The 19,854-nt window shown below is 44.7% G+C and overlaps 1 protein-coding gene across 1 annotated transcript in view; it reads right to left on the reverse strand.

Moving 5' to 3' along the window:
• Window positions 1–19,854, reverse strand: part of NSD2 (nuclear receptor binding SET domain protein 2) — a 64,259-nt gene that overhangs the window by 21,839 nt on the left and 22,566 nt on the right. The window contains 5 exon segments of the mRNA XM_025998838.2: window positions 144–275; window positions 10,706–10,827; window positions 12,093–12,174; window positions 14,579–14,697; window positions 17,446–17,590. Of these exon segments, the coding sequence (XP_025854623.1) occupies window positions 144–275; window positions 10,706–10,827; window positions 12,093–12,174; window positions 14,579–14,697; window positions 17,446–17,590 (600 nt within the window).

A 19,854-nucleotide genomic window follows, 5' to 3' on the forward strand; every position in this document is an offset into this window, starting at 1 on the left:
AAGGCACCTAATCTGGTTTCTGCTGGCAATCCAATGCCTTCAAAATAGAAATCAGTGTGATGCCAGGTGCGGTCTAAGGGAAGAGTGATGATGTGGCCTGGGACAGGGACAAGGGACAAATTAAATGACCGCCTTCCCCTCACCTGACACACGTACTCCTTTTTGGCAGTTACTCCTCGCTCAGACTTCTTAGATGAGATGGACACTTCGGTCTGAGTTTCATCTGCGCTCTCATACGGGGACTCCAAGGGCTCGTCTCCTGGGCCATCTGACACCTGGAGATGGAGGAGGCGGACGACAGTTCACTAGTCGCAGAGCGTGGTGGCATCACACGGCCCCCCCATGTCACCTCACACACAGGCCTTCTCAGCACCCGGCCCCAATGCCAGCTACTTGTCACAAAAGTACAGTACTGTTTCTTGTGACAGCATAACTTGCCTGAACTGTGTAGAAATTCAGAAATGGACTTTACCCTCCTTGATTAGTTACATTTCTGTAGAAGAGGCACAAAATTTCGTATCTGTGTTCCCAACAGAGGAAGGAATTTTACAAAAACCCAACTGGCTCAAGTATGTGACCTAACATGGGCTTTGGGACTAAAGAATCTTAACCTTTCTTACCCAATCTCTTAAGGTCCAACTATTTTAAAGTAGAAGATACAGATTAATACCTAATGAGTTAAAAAAAAAAAAAAAAAAAAACCTAATGAGTTTTTAAAAGCACCAAAGTGCAGCATCAAAGGGTAAGCCTTTGTACGATGGTCTTGCTGACTCCCTGCTGCTGTAGAGCCTGTGGGCTGTTCTGGAAGCGTGTCTGTGTGCCAGAGTGCTGACCCAATGTCAGTGCTCCAGAAGCATCACACTTGTAACTAACTGACCGTTCTGTTCTCATCTTCCTCCCATTGCCTATTCTCCCTGGAGGGGAGAGTGCGAAAAGGCAAAATAAAACCTGCTGACTCTGTTAACATGTGAGTCTAAGAGAAAAGCCTGGGAGAAAAATGTGGAATCTTTGAGCAAATCGAAGGACCCCTCACTCCCACCCCGCTATCTACCTGGTCGTATTTCATCTATCTCCTTCATCATCAGAGATCATCCTGCTCAGGCTAACCCTCTCCCTCCTCATGGCACACAACATTTTGCCTGAATTTGAGCAGCAATAATAAATCTCTATGTAGAAATCAATAAATCTTTAGTTAGAAAACTTCTCATATACCAAATTCAAATAAAAAAAAACACCTAAAAACACATTTAGTGTTTATTTGGTTTGGTTAATGAATGTTGAAAACTGAATTTTTCAACACAGCAAAAGTATAAACTACATTTCGTACACACCTTGATAATCGCAACAAGTGATCATGCTATAGGCCTGCTGTTTGCCAATGAACACAGAGCTAGAAATTAAGGTCGGGCCACACTTAAACAAAACAAAACAGAACAAACCCCACCAGCCAATCCACCCAATTCCAGGGTCTTATCAATGAACATCTTCCAGAGTCCTTGAGGTTACAGGGAGCAGTGGAAGAAAAACACCCAATGAGCACAGACTTAGAGTCGGTGCGAGCGGGCCAGTCTGGGAGGGGTGTGCGGCTCTGACTGGTGTGTGTAGCAGGGGCAACAGGTTCACTGGCCCACCGTTCCAGCCTCACTGCTCTACGCCTGACATGTCCCTTAACAACAAAGTCTTCGGAGCAAGCAGCCTCTTAGACTTCATTTCCTCACCTTTTCCAGGAAGACGGAAAGAGCAGTGTGAATATACACTAGGTTACAGGGGCCTCGCATGGCAAGGCTTCCCCCAGGCTGGCCAGAGGGAGCCCCTCCCTATCAGCTCACCTCCTACTTCTTTAACATTTAACGTCCAGAAAGAAGGCAATTTGAAAAACAACTCTGCATCCAAACCCCAATTTTAACACGTCCATGGGATCCGGAGTCACAGATGGGCCGGGGGAGGGGGGTGTTGCTGAGCACTCTGAGGCAGGACACTGCTGGGCGCTGGGGGATGCAGGGGGGCACAGGGGGGCAGAAAGAGCAGCCACACCCCTCCTAGCCCGGCCCACTCAACGAGCAGCCCAAGGCTGACCCATCACGGAGGGACCAAGACCCAAAGAAGGGCCTTCCACATGGGCTCAGGGAAGAGCGCCCAGTGCCCGACCCACCAACCCATGCTCTTCCCTCAATGCAGCTGGAACAAACTGAAAGCTTTAAAAGAAAAAAGAAAAAAAAAAAAAAAAGAAAAACTGCATGGAGAGAAAGACAGAAAACACAGACCAGTCCTGGGTCGAAGAAAGGAACAGCACCTTTTATTTAAGATTTACAGAAAAAGTTAGCACGTTTCCACTTGGAGATATTTCCTAAATTAACAAAGTCTGTTTTGAGGAAATAAACACTGAATACATATTTTGAATGGAAATATAAATGTTAAAGACACACATGAGGCTTGTTTCCTGATCGGGGTCTGAGATACACATACAGAGTACAGACCTTACAATATTACAGTCCATGACACACATTGCAGGAGATCGCGACTTGCATCCCAGCAAACCCCTTCCCAGCGACCGGACAGACACCTAGCACACAGTCGGAGGGCTCCAACGGCTCTGTGCTCAGCAAACCGCCTGCACGAAGAGCCAGGTGCGCAGGGCGCCACACCAGCACGCCTCGCTCCAGCCGCAGGCTCCACGTGCACCAGCTGACCGTACTCACTCGGAGACGCCGTTTGGGAAAGTGACACATTCACCTGAATGGTCCCAACACAGTCCCAAATCTCAGTCTACGACATCTACGGTCTATTCCATATCCAGTAGGATGCATTTGGAAAAAGAACAATGTAGTAACTGAACGGACACAGACTCTGTCAAGAACTTTCCCGGCGCTTCCCGAATTCACCAAAGCCACGCTGGCAGCACAGATCTCCAAGCAGCTTAGTTCCTGACTTTTCAAAGTTTTCTTGAGTCTGAAAATACTTCCTCTACTCCCCACTCAGTATGTGATAGAATCGAATTGCCTATTTGCCTTAGAAATACATGACTTTATGGGCAGGGAAGGCTGTCTCCTTAACATGTATCACAGGAATTTTTCAAGAGGATATTAATGAACACATGGTAACCTAGTGAACATATTTGAACCAACTTCTAGAAACAGTGTAGCCATTTAGGGTGACTTATGCAGATCCCAGTCCTCTCTGCTGTGATGGGAAAGGGCCCCTATGCCTGGGATGGTGGTATACACAGTGATTGTAAAAAATTTTGACAAAACAAATCCCTTCACAAGTTGAATACCACATCGTTTTTGAAATACAATTACAGACCTTGAACAATAAATATTTCTATAAACCAACATTATTTTCATGTTTAAGTTACGCTTTTGTAAAGGAAGAAATAACTGTAAGTACTTTCACACAGTATTTTGGATTTACACATGATAAATATCCTGTGCTCAGCAGATTTAATGAGCCTAAAATCAAAAAGACTAATCTCAGACAGGTCCTCCAAGTTAACATCACAGTGAAATATTAAGAGTGGAATTAAAATAATTTTTAAATCAGTCATTCATCACCTAAAATACTACAGTTCAGAATAACTTTTATTAAAGTGGCCCTTCAAGATGACATAGACTAGAACCGTCCTAGCTGCCCCTAAATTCTAGGGCTAGGTCTGAGTCATTGAGAACACACAGATCTCCAGCTCACACACCATCTTTGTGCTTCACCTCCTAACCTGGGTGCTTCTGTGTCACCCCACAGCCCCAGAAGGCACCAGTGAGAGCCAAACGGCCATGGACACAGCATCGGCCATGCAGCTACGGCTCCAGATTCAAAGTCGGCCCTGATCATGGGTAAAATGAGTCTCTAAAATGTCCTATCAACCCAACTTTGTCCCAACTGTGTCCCTCAACAGTGGCCATCCCATAGAGAGTGGGCTGGGGAGGGCCTGGGTTGTGCCCTCCCTGTGTCAACTTAGAATAAGGAGCCAAGTCCCTGCCTGCAGCTGAGCAACCCTCACCCCACACCTCAGTCATTCCTTAAAGGTACAACATGCCTGGATAGTAAGCATGCTTTAAAATCTATACCAAGAAAATTATATGCCAAAGCCCCACAGCTACGTGTCAGCCAGAAAAAGTTATAAAGTGGATCTAATATGTAACTCTCTAGTCACAAAGGTCTCTAACACGACGAGGCCTGTCGGGTTCTTAAAATGCCGAGGGAAACCCGCCCTCACTGATGAAACTACCTGGAAGGGAGCATGCCCCTCCCCAGGGCAGCACGAGGAATACAATGAACATGATACATATCATCTTCTACCTGCCAAAGATGGTTGCTTTTCCATCCATGGCAAGTAAATTAATGGCAGTTTCTAATATACTAGGTAAAACAGCAAAAATAGTACTTAAAGGGATCAAAATCAAAGTCACTGACTAAAAATCCTAAAATATATAGGAGTCAATATATTCCTTAAAAAAAAAGGAAAAGAAAAGAAAGGAAGGAAAGAAAGAACTTTAACAGTCAACAAGAAGCCAATAACAGACTGGAGACAGCATTCTGTGAGACGTTTCCTAATCAGATTCAATTCTGTTAGCAAAACACTACCATTCTGATTCACATTCGAAAACAGCAGGCCTCAGCGATCACTTCCTCTGGGTAGAGGTTTTTAAAAACAGAGAGGATGGTTCTGACTGGAAAAGCCTGCACTAAGTAGAGCCCTTGCCAGGTCACACACAAAAGTCCACCTGAACCAGAACCACTTTTAAAATGAGTCAATGATCAAAAAGGGCTAGACATGATTGAGAAGCGTCAGGTCAGAAATCAAGTGAGAAAGGAAACCAGTACACTTCCCCAAGTACAGGTGTGTCTGCCCTTTCCAGCAAGAGCCCAGCCTCCCCTCCAGCTTGGCCACACACAGGGGCCTCTCAGTCACCAAGGAACCCCTCGCTGAGCCTCCCCTTTCTGCTGGACAGAGACCTTGACTTAGACAACGCATGTGCAATCACTGAAATAACCACATAAGACCACAGCTTGCCGTCTGCCACAGCAGGCCCCATGTTCTCTCACCTCAGGCTGTGGCCAAGAACCCTCTTCAAGGCCATTTATCATTTTAATTTTACTCAATCATGGGTGTATTTTTTGTTTGGGAACTAGATGCTGATTTACAATCTTAGTTTTATTCTTTTTTGGGGACACTGCTAAGACAGACCCTCCGTGGGTATTCGAGTCACAACCCCCAGGGCAAACACTGCCTCTGCCCTCAAGTCCAGCCCTCCTCATGCACCTCCGGTCTCAAATCTCAGGCAAGCAGGTCAGGGCCAAAGAGACCCCTCAGCACATTGACCTTGTCATTAACGATTGGGGGTCCTCATGTCCTTCTGCATCCTTTCCTCTGATGCGTGCAGCTGCTAACATCCCCAATAACAGAAACCTCTAAACATGGCCACCTCCCTTATCCTGCCCCCAAACCCGGAATGCTTCATTTTAAACCTTTCTGGGCTTCGGCATGAACTTCCAGATAAAGCCTTGGACTTAGACACATCTAAAGCTGGGGGAACCTCACAGAGGGCATCTATGAGGAGGTGGGGTACACAGGACTCCCCCACGCACTGTGCAGAGCCATCCCTGGCTTTATGTTTATGAAACTGTTGTGCTTCCTTGTCATGAGATCTGGCCTAGATTTCTTGGTGGTTTTTTGGAGCATTCTCTTAAAAAACACGGGTTATCTTCCATTGGGAGACAGAAATATAACAGACACAAGGTATAGAGGGAGTACTGAGATGCTAATACACCTAAATTCATCACCAGCAGAGACAGACACTTAACTTGTGTACAAGCTCTAAAGAAAGGCCCACAGGAAGACAGAAGCCCCTAGCAGGTGGGTAAACAGCACAGGATCCCTACTGCCAACAGGCACACTCAGTCAGGGTACCACTCTATGACAATGGGCAACTCTCAGTTTCAGAACAGCTACAATCTAAACTTTTGTATATTCAAACAAGTTTCCACCTCTTGCGAATGCCTCACATTTTATACTAGAGAGTTCCTTCTTGTACCCACCTCCCCTCACCAGGCACAAATGCGGTGTGTGTATGGCAGATGGTTTGAAACAAGCAAATGGGATCGTTAAGTGGTTCTCTGTCAGTATAAGCAAAAGTCATCTCAACAACAGGCAGTTCAATGACAAGACTATAATGTATCAGTGTTATTCTGATCTCTTTAGGAAATGAGGGAATTCATATTAAATTAGTAGCAGAATGATTTTTTTGTACTCTTGGCAGACAAACTTACTTGCCCTAAGCTCTTTCAAAATAGGAGCCCTTTTGACTCACCTTCAGGAAGCCATGGGTGGGCCCTCTCAGGAGCTCTGATCATCCACCAGCATTCCCCAGCAAGACCACTGCTGGCACTTGGAGAGGGACAGTTCTGCCGCATGTGGGACTGTCCCTCTCACTGCCTGCGCCTGGCCACTTTCCCAATATCCCCAACGGGGGGATAACGCCTCCCCATCCTTATCCCAACCCATGCCCTCCTATGTCCTCAACTGATGCTAATTTTCTGCTGCTTAGTGGATAAAGCACCTACTCTCCAGCTGACTTCTAATGTACCTAACACATGCTGGTAGCTGGCCGGCTGCCCATTCAAAATCCATCATGCTGTAATTTCAAATGCATTCTTGTCAAAACCTTTCAGGCTAGTCTCTACTGGGGGTGATCGTTTGTGGAACTGGGCCACTTTTACGTGACCTTTTTTCACATTTTAAATTTAATAATTAGTTTTCTGTGAACCCTACATTTACTCCTGAGCTTCTTCATGTCCTTTTGGAACAGCATGACTCAGGCCACCTCTGAGGCTGTGTATCCTATCAGCTCTGAGAAGAGCCACCCGACCAGCGCTCAGCCACAGGCTACTACCCTCAGGTGCTACTCAAACCAACCCAGTGTCTGCCACTTCTAGGTTTATTTTACCCCCATGTGCAGAATGCAGTCAAGAGGATTGCTTTTCATGCCAAAGCAAAATTTATACTTTTGGATAAAAATGGAATGATGATGATTTTATTATTTTTATTGTTATTAACCATTATTGTCACAATAGCGAACCACTGAGTCCTTGCAAGGCGCCAGGCACCCTAAGTGTTTTACATGCGTTACATTACTTAACGGTTTAGAACACAAGTATTAGTCAGAAACTTTCATGAAAGTTAGAACACATCTGAAGAGTCTGCTGGGAATGAACCGAGTGCTGTTAACATGGTAACGTGAACAGCACTCCTGCCTCCACAAGCTGAAGGGCGAGTGAGGCCTGCGCCTCACCATGCAAACATGCAGACACCCAGGGGTATGACACCAGGTGGTCACCCAAGACTTAGACATTTAATATGATGGCTGATGTCCTACAAAAGCAACTGATGAAGTGGTGATTGTAAATAACCTGATTATGGTATCCCTAAGATACCGGTCACTGAATCAAAAGAGTAGAGTTAAATGGCTCATAATGATACTGTAAATGATATTTTTTCCTACAAATTGCTGTATCTAGTGTCATAGTAAAACTGCTTAGTAAAAAAAGACAGAATCAAAACTCCTCCTGCCTTTTATGTTGGAAATGAGTTTAATATGTACAGTACTGAGTACATTCCATTGGCAATGGGAATTAGCTGACGAAGACTCCTTTTAAGTGTGTGCTGCTTGTTCTCTGTTTCTGAAGGTGCAGATGCCAGCATTTTTCAATAAAAACTCAGTAAGTCATGAACTAGGAGACAAGGGTGGCCTCTATCAAGACCAGCCCCTTCGGCGCAGAGTCCTTGTCGCAGGCCCAGGGGCAGCCCCGGGTGAAGGGCATCCCTTCAACGTGAAATCTACATGGATCGTTGCAATATGAGTGTGTTTCTATTATGAGATGAATGTGATCAGGTAAATGGCCTTGATTAGGTATCTTACCTTGGTCTTAAAATTTGTTATCTGTTTTCTTCATTGTATGTGTTAGTAATACCAGTAAAAACAGATTATCACACATCTTCCATAAAATGATTGTGATAGGAATGTCCCTTTAGTGTGTACGATGATACACCACCTGCAGCAGACATCCTGGAATATTACATCATTTTAAGTGCAGTACAGGGCAGCTGAGTTCAAATCCAACTTGGCTGATGTGGGCTCCCATAAAAGCTGTTACCAGTGAAGGCGAAAAAAATAAGAATTTGCTCTACTAAGGGAATAAGAAATGAAGTTACAAAACACTTAAATCACATTAATTCCTTCACAGGCCTTCGTCATGCACGTGTGTAATTTTAATCTATTCTCTTCATTAGCGTGATGTAGTACTACGAAATAATTATTTCAATATAAATTTTATTTCTCACATATACCTTTTTTGAGAAGAATTTAAACCACAAATGACCTAAAATGTCTTGAAATACCAATTCAGTGAAAACTCCTGTGTCAGTCAAGGGTGTTTGTAAAAGCAGGACATACAAACATGCAGTGGGCATGTGCCCTGAATAAGGGACCAATCTGAACCCTAAACAGCAGCTCCCATGGTCACCTAACTCCCACCAGAACTGGACCAGTGGTTTACAGGACATTGTTCTATAACACTACACTTTGTCTCCTGTGCTAAAAGGCATTCAGCATGGTGTATACATTGTAAACACGTACTATGATTCAGTAGTGTTAACACATAATAGACAAGGCTTTTTGTTCGCCTAATAAAGTAGCTTTAATGAACACTAATGAAAGATTTATATAAGCCACATAAGAGTAGCCTGATGGATAAGGCCTAGTAATTTCAATGTTTTTATATAAGCAACAGAATACATACTATGGGATCTATGTATCACTCTCAAAATGCAGAATGGTGTATGATTTAATGTATTTAATATACAATATAAACATACTTAATAAACTATCCACTCTGAGGTTCTAAAGAATTAAAAATCAATTAAGTCTAATGATTATAAAATGCTTCCCAAGTTCAGAACAAATGTCTTACACAGGAAGTTCACACTCACCCTGGCCCTAGTGAATGTCAGACCACCAGGCCTGATCCACTTGCTCTAACCCCACCCTGGGTTGTGTCCACCCTGGGCTGTGCTGCCCCAAATCCAAGCCTTTGGCTGGCACAGCTTCTGACCAGAAATAACAGAAAAGATTTGTTTTCAGCCTCAGTTTTTCCTTGCAACTGTATCTGACAACAGAGTAAGTAAAAACTCAACCTGATAGTGGATCAAAATGCAATGAGAAGAAAACTCATTAAAAATCTTTTTTAAATAAAAAAGCCAACTTTAGGCGAAAGGGTCTGTGGACCTGAAATGTTTTATTTTTAGTATTCTTCTTTAGAATTAAAATCCTTATTTTAATTTTTCAGGATACTAATCATAATTCAGACAAGAAAAAAGAAAAAAATGTGTATAAAATTTGTTTTTTTCCATGTTTCAATAAGCCCTTGGAAGTTCAATGAAGAATTCTTACTGCATTTTCTTGAATGTGCCCACATGTAAGAAATGTTTAGTCACCTACACATACCAAACTATGAGAAAGCCCCAGTCCCATACATGTGAGCAGCTTCCCACCATTACTGGTGTGAGTCCCCAAAGAAAATCCCACTCAGAGCAGCTCTCGGGGGTTTGCACCCCTCAGATGGCCCAAGCCCCTGGCAGACACCCCGCGAGGGAAGGCCCGGCCCTCCTCTAAGAGGAAGCAGCCGAGGCCGAGAGACAAGAGGGGCACCACCAGGCCCCCAGCAGTGACTGTGGCAGATGGCAAGTCAGAAGTGCCACCTTCTTACCCAACAGAGTGAGGGTCTATCCATGCCCTGCCTGACTGCCTTGTTCAAAAAAGCCCAAGGTTAGCATCTCCTCATAAATACTCTAAAAACAGGACTCATGTCTACAATGAGAAAAAGAGGATCACAGGGAACAAAATAATAAGGAATTAAAACTTGAATATAAACTCCTTAGTCACTTGGGTGGTCAATAAAATTGGGACAAACTCACTCTGGACAAAAGTGTCATGCCTGCATTGTGAGGCTGTTTTTTTGTTTTGTTTTTAGAATGGCAAAGACTTTATATTTGATGATGTCATGATACAATGAGGGTAAGAGCCTCAAGCAGCTATTATTCTGCTATTGCATATTTTGCAAATACAGAAAACAGAGGAGTCGTATTACCATGGTGGTTCTGACTCACCTCCACATTCAAGTACCTAAGAATACGCCAGAATTTAAAGGACTAAGACCATGGAACGCATGAGAACATTCCTCCGTGAGCCTAGGTCCAAAAACCGCTGGAATCCGACATAGCGAGAGGGCCACCCTCCACCCCCCTGGGGACCAGAGTCAGCTCGAGTGACAGTGTCATGTTAGGATCAGAGCAGACTTCCTGGGATATGGAAAATTAATTACAATGTGAGGGGGATAGAAAACACAACATTTTAAAGACAAATTTCAAGAAAAACAATGAAACTACATCCAGACTAAAGTATATGCACGTACATTTATACATACACTGTGTGCATGTGTGTATATCTGTGGTGCTCAAATAGACTAAAATAGTGACTTTTTTTTCCATTCCATGACTTATACATAGTTTAAAGACTCTGAAACTCACCTACATTTGTGGAGAGGATACCAGTGTTATGTTTGTTAAGTCTGACTTTTGCTCACACTTCAACTTGGGCAACTAACTGGCCTTCATACGAACACCATGTCATCACTATCATTATTATTTTACCTCATTCTCAGTTAAGGATGCAGAAGGAGATGAACTTTTGCTAAAAGGAGTAGAAGACGCTGCTGTGGATGCCCGATTCCGCTTCTTCAGTGGTTTGCATGCATCTGACAGATGTTTCGTTGCTGTAAAACAATTTTGGTTTATAAAGTTTGAAATCTTAAATCCTCAATCTCTTAACTGTTTCAAAATTACCCCATAATAAATGAAGTTCTAAAGATAAATTTCCTGGGCTCCTTTGTCATAGTAAAGGCTTAACTTTTTTACTGTGAAAAAATCTGAATGGAAACAAAGGCAAACAGTTCAGTGAACGCCAGCAACCCCTGCCTGGCTGATCCCACATCCATTGACCTATGGCCAACACAGCCCCATCCACACCTATGTTCACACCCCTCTGCCACACTCTTCTGCAGCAAATTCCAAACATCATTTCACTTGTAAAAAGTTCAGTACGCATCGCTGAAACAAAGTTTTAAATATAGCCACAAGACCACTATATCATTCTTAAAAGTAATCCTTTTATTTAGGAAATACCCACTCAATGTTCAAACTACTCACAACTGTCTTTCTTTTCTTTTCATAGTCTATTTAACTGATTTCTGAAAACCAGCATAGCACCCATGCAAAATAAGGAAAATAAATCCATTTCCAACCCACACTCACTTCCCCCCTGAATGTTGTTTTCCTTTCTAATCAAGGGTTAGGAGGATGCTGGGGGGCTCAGTCAGTCAAAGCAGCCTACTCGTGATTTCGGCTCAGGTCAGGGTCTCAGGGTCATGAGATCAAGCCATGCCCTGGGCTCCACATTCAGCAGGGAGTCAGCCTGAAGTTCTCTCCCCCCCACCGCCCCGCCTCTCCCTTCCCCTCTGCCCTTCTCCTACCTTCTTACTCTTAAAGAAACAAAAACAAAAAAGAGTTGGAGATGATAAGCTCTCTGTAATAAACTGTCAGACACTTCAAAAAGACAATGAGAAGGGAAAGGGAGCCTACTTCACCATTCATTGCTTTGAAGCTAGGTTCTTCAACACGCAAAACAGAAATAACTAGTCATTACTTTTACTTTTAGAAAATATACATAAGCTGTGAGATACTCAAAAGTGATGGAATTTAGAGCAACAACTGGCACCATCAAGTGAGAAATCTGGATATTCTTCATTTAAATAACTTCTTTAGTATAATTTTAAACTGAAAATAAAGCCCAGTAGAAAAACAACTTCAATAAAATGTAGCTGAAGCACTGCAACCACTCACTCATTCAGTCACACGAGAACCTCCCTCCCGTTATTAGCTGTCAGCTCCCGCACCCTTCCCCAGCCCAGCTTCCTGTGCACATCCAGCCCAGCCCAGGTGCCTGGAAGAGCTGACAAAGAAGAAGCACTAACCACATTACCTGCCTGGCTCTTGAGTGAGGAGGCTGCCTCGATGGCCTTGCAGGAGCTTGTTCGGGCTGTCTTGTCATTGATCGTCTCTCTCTGTTATTAAATAAAAGAAAAAGAAGAAGAAAAGGAAGGGGGGAACCTCACGTGAACTAATACAGGTTGCTGAAACACTGCGACAGAAACATCTTCCTCTGGAAACATGTTCCATACATGCTATGAGCAGTGAGTCAGTCTCACACCTCTTCCACAGCTGGAAGGAGCTGGAAGGCTCTCCCCTGTACCTGCCCCATCCTCTGCTGGGACAGAGGAGCCAGTGGGGCTGTGCCAAGCAACAACTCATGTTGCTGAGACTCTTCACATGAGCTGCATTCAATATGCTACTCAAATTTCCCTCTGAATTCAAAGCAGAGTATGAAAGAGAAGAAATCAACCCTTCTGCTCTAGAGGCTGTTCAATCAACCTCAAGTGGGGCCCCAAGTCACTGCCAATATCACTGCTCTAAGTCCCCATGCTGAGGATTTCCAATTCGGAGATAAGGTCCAGACAAACCTCACAAAGATCATCAATAAAGCATGTTTCACAACTGAGGAAAACCACACACACAAGCACACACACACCCACACACACAAGAAGGGATCAGAAACATTCTGTCCAGTGCTCAGAATGTGAAGTAGTTGAATATAAACCTGTCTTGATAGCCCTGGGGCAGCACTGCCTCATGGCCACCCCCCACCCTTCCCAGTCCCTGCACCCAAGCCCCATTCCCCAAGCTTCCCAGGGCTAGTGGAAGTAGTCACAAGACTGGGGACCAGGTAACAGGGGCACAGCACGTGGAAGGGCCCCTGACACATCAAAGTGCTCAATGCATATTAGGAAGTATATAGGATATGGCTTAATTAGGTTTATAAAAACTCAACCACTACTCTTTTTATTATGTGCAACTTCTACCTACTACTTAATGTGAATTGAGATTTCAAATGTCCAGGGCCACACATTTTTTAAGGTAAATACGAAATACAAACATTTCAAGGCAGTCAATGTCAGCCTGACTGCCAGCAAGGGACTGCTTTAATAATGGGCCTGAGCTGCCAGGTAACACCAATGTCAGTGATGCAAGGTGAATTTTACCTATCTCAGTGCTGGATACTTGATCACTAACAACTTCACCTGACAGGTGCCTTGGAAGGATGCTCTCTGGGCCAGAAAAATAGGGCAGGGCCTTGCCTACTGCCCTCAAGTGCACAACAGCCTTCAAGAGGTTAAGACAGATAATGTGATGGCCACACACTGACACGTTAACAATATGTGAAATTTTTTTTTTTTATGATAGTCACAGAGAGAGAGAGAGAGAGAGAGAGAGAGAGAGAGAGGCAGAGACACAGGCAGAGGGAGAAGCAGGCTCCATGCACCGGGAGCCCGACATGGGATTCGATCCCGGGTCTCCAAGATCACGCCCTGGGCCAAAGGCAGGCGCCAAACCGCTGCGCCACCCAGGGATCCCCACAATATGTGAAATTTATCTTTCTATTCTTCAAAATAAAACAATGAAGAAAAGAACTTAATTTAGATTAGTAAAAGACAGTATACAAAGCTTTACTCAAAACTATAAATACACAACGACTCTGTTAGAAATATTAAATAGCTATAAACTCAAACAAAAGATACAAGGTCTGTTTGAACTCTCAGTTCATGAAGAAGCTAATGAGTGTGTGAGGCAGTTTCGATAAATGGCACAGGGCCATAGAGTACCCAGGAAAGGGCTCACACTTTCCACATGCACAAGCGCCATAAGCCAGAGGGGACGATACACTGTCTGGCTGGATATGTGGACTTTGGCCCGTTTCACTCTCCTTCAGGCACCAGGCAAACTCTGCCCCTTGATGCACAGTGGACTATGCTAAACTAGAGGACGCTGGGGCTGGATCTTCCTAGCTATGTGGTCAAACAGGCCTGCTTAGTACTCCCATTAAGTAAACAATAACATGAATTACTAATAAACTGAATGAATTCATAAAATCTATTTTCAATGCCATTAATGGATTCTGAAAAAATTTTTACTGAAGTATAACATGTCTCTAATGGATTTTGATGTTTTCATGCCAATCTATTATTTACACACTGAATAATAGCCCTATAGACAAGGGTAATCTTTAGTATATGTATTTCCATTAAATCTAAACATCAGTATCATTCAAAGTGTTTGGATGGGGTTTTTTTTTGGATAGCCAAGCACCCACAGTTTGTGTTTAAGTCCCTGGCAGGTAAGAACTGGCTCTCTTCAGCAGCCTTCTCAGAGAGGTTTCAGGAGAGAAGCCAACCCTGCTGCATCTGAAACAACACCCATGAGCCCCATCCACAGAGGAAGGCCTCCTGCCCACACACACCCCCACACCCGACCCCCCCAGCTCCCCCCCACTCCCCTCTCCCCCGCCTGCATCCCAGAAGTCCCACAGCACACAGTCCTCGGGTCACAACAGTCCTGGGGAACATCATTTACCTTCCGAAGACCGTGCTTGTCGGTCCTGAGTCTCTTCCTGGGTGCATCTTCGCCGTCAGCGTCTTCAGTAGGCTCCTGTGTCCTCTTTGTGTGGTTTCTTTTTTTCCCATTGATGTTACCTTGGAATGGGAGATGGGGGAAACTTACATGAAAAACACTCCACAAGCCACCCTCCAAAGCAATGATAATTTAACCAGGGCATTCAGGTGCAAATCCAGCTGTGATGGGTTTCCTGCATCCTTTTGGTTTCCAGGGCCCTAGTATTACAGACCAAATCTCTTTGCATTTTGCAAATTAATTACATGGACCATTTCCTGTAACATCAAATTACTGGAAAATTCTTACCTAATCTATTATACTGGTATTTGTTATAATTATATTTTAATGCAGTGAAGCATTAAATATAACCTACAAGTTTACTAACATTCAAAGACCGGTGGAATTTAAGTGGAAAGTTATAAAGTGCATAACTTGCTACTTTTTATACATTTCCTGAAAGAAACATGTTAAGTGGCAACACTACTTTTTAAAAAATTTTTTAATTAATTAATTTTTTGCAACACTCCTTTTGTATCTGCAAATTAAGGGCTTTCTACATGTTGTTGAACTATGCCAGTTATTAGGTGTTTCAAGGAATATCAACTAATCCAAGACTTACGGTGTCCAAACAGTATCAACCTGGTAAACTAAGCTGTCTAGACAGGTGATTAATTTGAACACACCAATGTCTATTTCAAACACAAACCCAGTATTCTCATTTGCATGACTGTTTTACAGAGGTTTGTTCAGGGTTTGCCCTTGGACTGTTTGTCAAACATCTGGTGGGAGGGCAGTGTCATCCTCAAAGCTTACTAGGAGGTGGGACAGAGCAAACCAGCTAGGAAATGTGGCATCCAACAGCGCCTCGGGAGAAGGTGCAGGTGGCCACACCCTGGTCACTCTGCCCCAGTGGACATGTACACAGAGCATCATCACAGGCAGAGGCCTGATATTACCTGAGCAAACGAGCCCTGGCCCTCCCCAACTGCCAATCTTAGAGTGATGTGGGCTGGCCCGAGAGCAGCCTTCACTAAGCTCCACAACACTGGAGGCTGGCCACAAAGGCATACCAGGAAGAGGCCTGCAGAGTAGTGGTGTCTGCTCAGTAGCTGACCAAGCAAACCAGCACAGGGCATGGCCAGCCTGACCTGCCAGTACCTCCTCAATCTGGTTTGTCCAACCTGGTCAGCACATGTCCACTGTGTTATAGACACCTGCTAGCAGCAACTGCCAACTGGCACCTCACCTCCACATGGGTGAGGTGATGTCACCGTCCTTTCCATAAGAATCTCCCCCCGTACCTGAAATAAGACAGCAGGCATTTCACACAGAAGTAAGCGATGTCTGAATTCCTTACACTGAGGCCATGGACAGCTGATGCCACCAACACAGCCCATCATCTTGGTTATCAGCACTGGTGGCCCCACAAGGACAACTAGAGGGCCTCCAGGAGAAGGACACAGCTGACACACACAGGGCAGGAACCAACCCTATCCTCTTGTCTGCTACGTGCTCAGTAGCAGTCCAAAATGACATGTGACACACAATCACAGTTACACTCTCCAAGATAGTTAAATCATCAGGAAAACCTCATTCTTAAATAAGCTAGTCTTTGTAAAGGACCACTCTTCTAGATTTAGCGCACTGATGAAGAATCAAGTAAGCTTTTGCCTTTTAAAGAAAATGCACAAATCCAGAACATCCTCACTATTCTAAATTATAGCATTTGCAATAAAGTGATGAACAAATCGAACAAACTTCAATATTAATATATTAGTTGATGTGCAGATCTAGAAAGCCCTAAAATCAAGATCATCTGTGAACAAAACAGAAAGATTATATAATCCGTGTGCAGACACAGTCAGATGTTCACAATGCTGGTCTAGAAGCACACACTACTGCACACAAGACAAACTGCAATTACTTCTGAGTCTTGGTTTCCTTTCAGTTGAGTCTTCAAACACTATGGCCTCTCCAAAACCCTTCAGTGGTGAACCCTGAGAGATACAGAATTGTTTTGTATTTTAAATTGATAACCAAATATATTTTTTACATTAGAAGTATCGTGACATGTGCGTACAAGCACACACGGAGGACAAATCTGACCGCTATCACAGGTTCTCCCCAGCTCACAGTATTAAGCCTCCCCTCTCTTTCCAGTGACTGAAGCAAAGTAGCATTTTTTGTTTTTTAAACTGAAGGCCTAAGAAGAACCATAGGAGAGCCACATTTAAGGTTGGTTCTCAGTCACCTTCCACACCCTGTGAGCTCTCATGCAAACAGGCCAGGAATACCCCCACCAGGCCCAGAACCCCCCACCTGCAGAGGTGAACAAGCCCCTCCTGAGGTGTAGGCACAGTGCCTGCCAGCAGGGCAGCCTCACCCAGGAACATAGGCCTGCAGTCCACTCTACCATGTCATGGAAGACTGGAGTCCTAGAGACCACACGGGCTCCCTTCCTTCTTGTGTCCTCCCTCACACCACCCCATCAGCTGCAGAGGCTAGAGTGCCTGCTCCACTGGGGCAGAAGAACAAGGGGCTCGCAGCCAGACAGAGGATCACACCCAACAGCTCTCATGACGAGGGAGAAAATGCAGACAGCAGAGGTTGCTTTATTGTGACCATGTGCACTCTGGCTGTTGGTGTGAGCAGCATGGGTCAGAGCTGGGGAGAGTGGCCACACTTCCCAAGAGCTCCCAGATCAGACCCCGGCTGGCTATACCATTACATCACTCTCTCTCTCTCTCTCTCTCTCACACACACACACACACACACAGTGTCACAGCTACGCAACGCACATGAGCACAGTATTATGGTATTACGTTTACCAGAGTCTTCTTCAGACTGGGAAGAGGCCACTAGGGCAAACTTTGTGTTATAGCGTGCTTTCTGTTTCTCGTTGAGCATGTCCCACTGGGATCCAAGCAGCTCTTCAATCTCCTCACCTGAGGCGTCTGGGTGCTCAGCAACAACCTGTGGACACAAGAAAGGTGGGTTCAGAAGGCCACAGACCTAGAATTCACCTGGATTTTGTTCTGCACAAAATCCAATGCACAGCCCTTGGGAACTCAGCATGTGGTGTATTTATTCCCACATCATGGAACTATACCCCATAAAAGCTTCAAAGAAAATTAGTGATTATCTGATGCTGTAACCCTTGAAAGCTCATAAATAAAAACAGTGCTGGTTTAAACAATTCAACTGTATTTATGTCAAGGCAGGAAATGATAAATGGTAAGAGGAAAAAATACACTTTTCCAAAATCACTAAATTATCAGTAGTAAGTTACAATTTTCTAGACCTCCTTGAAAAATCACTGGTAGGAGAGTGACATGGAAATGCTACCTGTCAACATGGGGGTGAAGTCCTGGTTTGGCTTTCTCATTGGCTGTAGCACACACAACCTCCCTCTCAGGTATGTGCTCTGAAAGGATGGTATGGGTGGGATCCAAGGTGCACACCATGACACAGCACAAGCCAGCTTGAAGAGACAAGCCCCAGCACAGCCCTCCAGCCATGCTGGGGCTTCCAGCATCAGCACCTCAGAAACATGCTAGAAATGAGGACCTTAGGCTCAACCTTAGACCTGCCAACCAGGAACCTGCATTTTCCCAAGGTCTGCACATGGCCCATGGGCACCCTGGAGTCTGACTCATGGACCTACAGCCTTGGGTGCCCACTAACAGCCAGACAGGCTTTAAAACCTCTGGTGCTCTGGTCCCATCCAAGGCCAGTTCTTTCTCTGGGCCTGGCATCAGTGTTTCCAAGATGCCCAGGGGCTCGTACGCATTCCCAAGCTTGAGAGCCTTTCATGGCAGGGGCACAGAGATGGACAAACAGCTGGCCAAATATGCCCCACATCCCATTTTTGTGTGGTCTACAAATTAAGAACTGATTTTACATTTTTAAATGGTTGGAAAAGGGATCCCTGGGTGGTGCAGTGGTTTGGCGCTTGCCTTTGGCCCAGGGCGCGATCCCGGAGACCCGGGATCGAATCCCACATCAGGCTCCCGGTGCATGGAGCCTGCTTCTCCCTCTGCCTATGTCTCTGCATCTCTCTCTCTCTCTGTGTGTGACTATCATAAATAAATAAAAATTTAAAAAAAAATTTTAAAAAAATAATAAATGGTTGGAAAAAAGTCAGAATATTTCATAGCACATAGAAATTATAGGAAATTCAAACATCGGCGTTCATATAGTTTTATTAGAAACAGCCACAAGCATCACTTTACCTATTTTCTAGGGCTGTTCTCCTGCTATAAGAGCAGAGCTGAGTAACAGTGACACAGGCCTCAAGTGCCCTTGAGGCCCTTTCAAAAAAGGTTTACTGCCCAATTCGGAGCTCTAGCCAGCATGCTTAGGGGCCAGGCCCCAGTTTCGCATGTGGCTCCTTCATGTGGCAGCTTTATGAACTTGGGTAAGTGAAGGTGTCTTCCTGTCTGTGATGTGAAGGTGCTAACTAACGCTTCACCTGGCAGTGATAAGGAATCAACAAGTTAATGCTGCTGGTCACTATTACCACGTAGATCCACCCACCACCTGCCCAACCAACATAAGTAACCTCTGCCTCAAAATGCAAACCCCTACTCACAACATGGTCACTGTAGACCATTCCCCTATACCTCATCGTGTCCTCCTTGGCACTCATGAACACCAGCATACCACCAACTTCCACCCACCCTTGGGTCTCAGAGAACATGCATTTTCAGATGTGGGTGAATCATCCAGTCCTTCTATGTCCTACCACAACGACACCTTTTGCAACTGGAAATCCCACTCTGACCTCCAGCGTTCCACTGGGTATTCTCCTTGTGAACTGTCACCGTGCCTACCTTGCCCCTGCCTCGGCAGCTCTGGCCACATACACATGCTTCCTCCACTCATCTTGGGGCACCTTCACCTCTCAGCCCAGCAGAGTTCTGTCCTACCTACCCGTCCTTCATGAGAGGTGAGCTCACTAACCCAAACACTTCAAGCATCAAAGGTCTCAGACCTTCATGCAGCAAAGGTTTCTGTGCAGAGCTTCAAATTCACAGGACACTTGCCTTTTGGAACTCTCCACTTAGAGGTTCCTCAAGATTAGCATGAATATCTGTGGATCTACCCACCCCTGAGTACAATGTCCTTAATCAGAATGAAGCCTAGCAGTGTTCACAGCTGCTTCATCAAACAAGACTCCTGAATCCTCCTCGGGGACCCCTGCCCCCTTGTACCTAAATCCATGCCAGTTCCACTGA

The sequence above is a fragment of the Vulpes vulpes genome, chromosome 14 (genome assembly GCF_048418805.1).
Source record: "Vulpes vulpes isolate BD-2025 chromosome 14, VulVul3, whole genome shotgun sequence".
Taxonomy (NCBI): domain Eukaryota; kingdom Metazoa; phylum Chordata; class Mammalia; order Carnivora; family Canidae; genus Vulpes; species Vulpes vulpes.